The sequence below is a fragment of the Montipora foliosa genome, chromosome 10 (genome assembly GCF_036669935.1).
Source record: "Montipora foliosa isolate CH-2021 chromosome 10, ASM3666993v2, whole genome shotgun sequence".
In the NCBI taxonomy this organism is placed as follows: Eukaryota; Metazoa; Cnidaria; class Anthozoa; order Scleractinia; family Acroporidae; genus Montipora; species Montipora foliosa.
The window spans coordinates 1,406,142-1,411,141 of record NC_090878.1 but is presented as its reverse complement, the minus strand read 5'-3'; the positions used below and the strand labels follow the sequence as shown (position 1 = coordinate 1,411,141).

General features: G+C 39.4%; 2 protein-coding genes across 6 annotated transcripts in view; both read right to left on the bottom strand.

The window, feature by feature from the left end:
* The window catches only part of LOC137973109 (monocarboxylate transporter 10-like), a 22,465-nt gene that overhangs the window by 5,123 nt on the left and 12,342 nt on the right, over nt 1–5,000 (bottom strand). The window lies entirely within an intron of this gene.
* The window catches only part of LOC137973107 (uncharacterized), a 10,310-nt gene continuing 6,951 nt past the window's right edge, over nt 1,642–5,000 (bottom strand). For 4 of the 5 annotated variants that reach the window (XM_068819846.1, XM_068819845.1, XM_068819844.1 and 1 more), the window contains one exon: nt 1,642–5,000. This exon is cut by the window's right edge and continues 3,156 nt beyond it. In XM_068819846.1, the coding sequence (XP_068675947.1) occupies nt 3,235–5,000 (1,766 nt within the window). In that variant the 3' untranslated portion in view covers nt 1,642–3,234. The other variant, XR_011117169.1, reaches the window with a different exon arrangement.

Sequence of the window (5,000 nt, the reverse complement as noted above, 5' to 3'; positions counted from 1 at the left end):
GAAAGCTGACATCACTTCAATCAGAATGTGCATGTGCAACTAGTCCCAGTCCTCTGCTGTGCATTTCTGTGAAAAACAGGAAACAAAGATATACATGGTTTTTTCACCGGATGGGAACCATCCCATCATTTTTCATTAACTGAACACGTTTGACAGAAAATGGTAACTGTAGAGTAAGAGGGTATTGAGAAGTGATTATTTGAAGGGCTCCATAGCAACAGTTTGATAGTTAAGAGCCATCCCCTTAAATGAATAAGAACTTGTGCACAGTACAGACTTGAAATGATCTTTAAATTGCTGCAAACACACAGTTTACAAACCAGCTGCAAAGGAGACTATCAATGAAATGAGCAAGACATGTTCACTTGTTCTAAACAGTGTGTACAGACATTGAGAAACAAATGCTCTTCTTGTTCTAGGATGTTTAGATACACAAACTTGTTTTTTGATTTGCTTTAGCAAGTTGAAAATGTCACATATGTTTTTTTATACTACTCTTGCTTCTGAGACAGGTTCAATGTGTTTTACTGGGTACAGTATGACCAAAACATTTATTGCTATGCATCCTTGTGCATTATAAATACAATGATTGGTGACCACTAAACATCATCAATAACTATCAAAAAGCTTGATAAATATACATGTATTATTTCTTTTAATTAATACATGTCTGTTTTGAAAGTAACGAACTAGGTGTTTTTATCATAAAGTTTTTGATTTCAAGTCAAATTCAACTTAATTCACAACTCGAAATGTTCTTCAAGGACACATACAATTTGTCTATCAGTGCAAGTCACATTTTGATGTAAAGTGTTGCTGGTATGCATGCATCAAAGGTTGATTATAATTGGTGTTTGAATGCAGGCAATGCTATATGACAAATTCTCTAACAAATAAAAGCTCAGGAAGTATTGAGCAATTATAAGATTTTGTTGCCACACAAGGGCGAAGCAAGACATCAGGGGCCAGTTGGTATTCCCAGGGCCTAGCGCTGAAGGTTAGCTGCAGTGATATCTTATTATTCAATGTATTCATGAATATATGTATCTTCGGATTCTTTGTAAATTTGGCAACCATCTGTTTTTCACCAATTGAATGACATAGTCTTTTGTTGTGTGACATTCTGTCCAAATTACGACAATTTTATGTGTGACCAATCATTATTTTGAATAATTAATAAGAAAGTTATTGAGATGACAGGACTCTGAGATCACAAATGAGGATGACATACAAGGTGACGTGAATGTCATGATAGACTTAATCATATTCAATTGCATTAATAGTAATAATTCTAAGCATAATAACAACTATTTACTTTTAAGCGTGAGCAGTAATCACCATTAATTCAATAGCGCACTGTGGTAATGAAATACAAAAATACATATCCAAATGAGACTGGATTCCTGGTCCCCCATGGCCTTTTTAAAGCTCTCTTTCCTGACCTCGCCACATATTATCCGCACATGAAGGCGGGGGTCTCATGAAGGCACCACCTTCACTCGTTGTTGCCAGGCTAAATGTCTCCAACTTAACTTCTTGTTGGATTTGTGACTTCATTGACAAATTTATTGAATGGTCTCAAATTTTACTTCACACTTGCTGAAATTGAGAACCATCAGTAATATATAGATGCCACAATAATTATTGTAAAGGTATCTATTTATTTGAGAACTTTGCTTTTTGACTTGGAGTACATTCTATGCATTAAATTGTCCTCATTGTATAAAGCCCAAAAATTATTTTGACCTTTTAAAAGAATTGTGAATATCTTTAATTGAGCCCAAATCAAAGAGCTATGCAAACATAATATGAGGCCAATTCCCAAGAGATAATTGAACCAGAGATACATCTGGGTAGACACTGCACAAAAATGAATTCTCTTGGAAAAAAAATCAATATAACCATACCATGGACTTCAAAAGGATTTTGTTGGAACCTACTTATTAACATGTTAACATATTAACATAAATAATGTACATGTAACACAATGGCTAATTACAACCAAGTACCGACTTGAAATCACGGTGCAATCTTTATTTCACATGAATTACTATCATCTTACATAACATGTTTGTCATCACATATCACCTGACATGCTATCTGCAGACGTATTTAGTCAGAAACAGAAACCAGAATGGCCTAATGGCCATGAAGGCCACTTGCTAAACCATTGGGAATTGGTTATCAGCCACATAGACTGATGTAGCATAGCAATTTGTTATGCATGGCCACACAAGCCCTCAGTCACACAGACTGATTGCAGCATAACTGCCTTATTTTTGTTATGCATGACCACTCAGGTCCTCAGCCACAAAGGCCGATTTCAGCATAACATGTTATGCATGGCCACAGAACAAGGTGGTAAAGGGGTTCTGCACGAGGCATCATTCGAGAAAAGAAAAGGTGCATTACATATAAAAAGAGCTGAAATGTGCTTGTGATCTGTGAATTGTTGATAGTCTAGCATGATCCACGGTCCTATTGTTTTGTTTATCATGAATCTTGACTAAATTTTATTGAAAATTGAGAATCTAATGGTACCTTACGTACGTATCACAACTTACAGAAAATGTTGCTATCATTTGAACAAACTCCTGTTACAAGTAGTCAACGAAGTGCAATTAATCATTTTTACTGTATTTTACAATTAAATGTGAAAAAATTCGCTGATCATTAACTCTTGTAGGTATCTCCAAACTCACCAGATTCAAACATAATTATTGTTGTGAGGGATATCTGAAAGAAACATGACCAATTTCTAAGAAATTTAGGACTAATTAATGCTACTTAGCTCGAGCAAATTTAATTGCATTAACCGTGTTCTGTTCGCAACTGAAAATATGTTACTTGTAAAAAAAATCCCATAAAAATAAACTTTTGAATCATGATTTGAAAAAAAAACATGCCCCTAATTTGTGACTGGGATCCCTCCTTTACCACCCTAAGGCCCTCAGTCACACAGACTGATTACAGCATAACTGCCTCATATTTTGTTGTGCATGGCCACACAGGCCCTCAGCCACTCAGGCTAATTGCAGCACAACTGTCTTATGCTTGGCCACTCAGGCTCCTTAGCATAACTGCCTTATATTTGTTATGCATGACCACTCAGGTCCTCAGTCACACAGACTAGTTGCAGCATAACTAACCTTGTAATTGCTATGATTGGTAATTCAGACCTTCAGTGACATAATGTAAGGCTGATTAGAATAGGCTGACTGCTTCAAAAATTGCTTAATGATGACCTTGCGACTCAGCCCACTCAACCATTCTGAGAAAAGTTTCCTCCCTATATGCTGGTGCTAAAAGTTCCCTCTGACGACACTGACTTGCCAATACATGCAGCCTTTCCATCTCCACTGCTCTTGCCCGGGTGGTTGGAGTGTTGACAGGCTTGAATCTGTCATTATTTATGAGTACATCTTCATGAAATGCAAAATCAGGATCTCTGCCTTCTCCACCCGCTGATTTTGCTCGTGACAATGCCACAAATAAAGCTCCAGGATTTTTAGCTTCAAAATCATGCTTTCCAGGATGAATCACAACATATCTGAATGCTTCCCCATTACCTACAGTCATCCCTTGGCACTTGTGGATTGTTGTTCCCCATGCCAATCTCAATGGAACTTGAAGGCGCTTGCATCGACACGAGCAGTCAGTGCACCGACTGACGGGCACTATTGGCACCACTGTAGAATCTTCATTGATATAAGGTGGACCCTTGTATCCTGGAAAACGCACATACACAACATCAGGTAATGGCGGGGGATCGTCTGTTGGTCTGTTACCATCTGCGTAGACAATGTCCACTACTGTTCCCACTGCTCCATTGTACAACCCCCATGCAGCCTTTAAGTTTGTAACGAGCATGACTTTGCTGTCACGGCAAAGATACAGTAGTGGTAGCAATCCTCCTGCTTTGTTACTGTCTGCCTTCTGTGCATGTCTGCCATTGTCATGTGCTTTTATCTTTGCCACTGGGTGGTTTGGCTTTCTGTTCCACTCAAGTAACTTAACTTTGTTGCGCTCCCATTCCAGACGATGGGTTGGAAACACAAACAAGCCTTGTTCATCCATCCTTCCTAGGAGTTCTGGACCATGGGTTAATCGGAGATTGTGCCACTGAAATTTCTGTAGCCAATGAATTTGCTGGGGTGTGGTACTGTATGTTCTCAATGACATCAACACATCTCTGAGCTGTTGTTCAGATTCAGTTTGTCTTACAATCTGAGTAAGCTCCAAAGCACTATCAAAAGTCGTCCATACTAAACGACCATGATTAGATGGTGCACTGCGACAATCTTGAATATACACAGCGGTGTCACACACAGGAGGCAGTTGAACATCATCTCCCATGAACACCACTACAGGAATACCTCCCCACAACTCATCTGCATTGGCTCCTCTGTTAATTGCATAACGTGTATGCTGTTCCATCCAGCCCATGGTTGTGCGGCCAAACATTGATCGCTCATCTCCAACCAGAACTTTCAGATTTTCACACTTATTCTGAATTTTTTCAAGCACAGGTCCAGAAGGCACTGTCAACTCGTTGCAAGACCTTGCCCCTGTTGGGATTCCTAAAAAGCTGTGAGCTGTACTGCCTTGAACGAGATAGGCAGCATTCCCCGTTGGAGTGATCACCTGTATTGCACCATTGGACCCAAACACTTGCCGCACCAACCTCTGCAGGCACCTGATTACATGTGACTTTCCGGTTCCAGCAGTTCCGGAGACAACAAGTCGCAAAGGATGGTAATGTTCTTGCTTTTCAACAAAGTTGTAGAGGGTGCGCAACACCAGACTAACTATGGCTCTCTGATTCTCATTTAGGGATGACAGAGACACCTGTGGCAATTCAAGGTCTTCAGTTTCCATTTCCTGTTCTTCATCTTCTTTTATCCTTTCTTGAAGCCACATCTTGGGGTCTTCACCCTCAGGAACCATAATGCAAGTACTACTCCAGTCATACTCCTCTCCACCATCATCATAATCCAAAT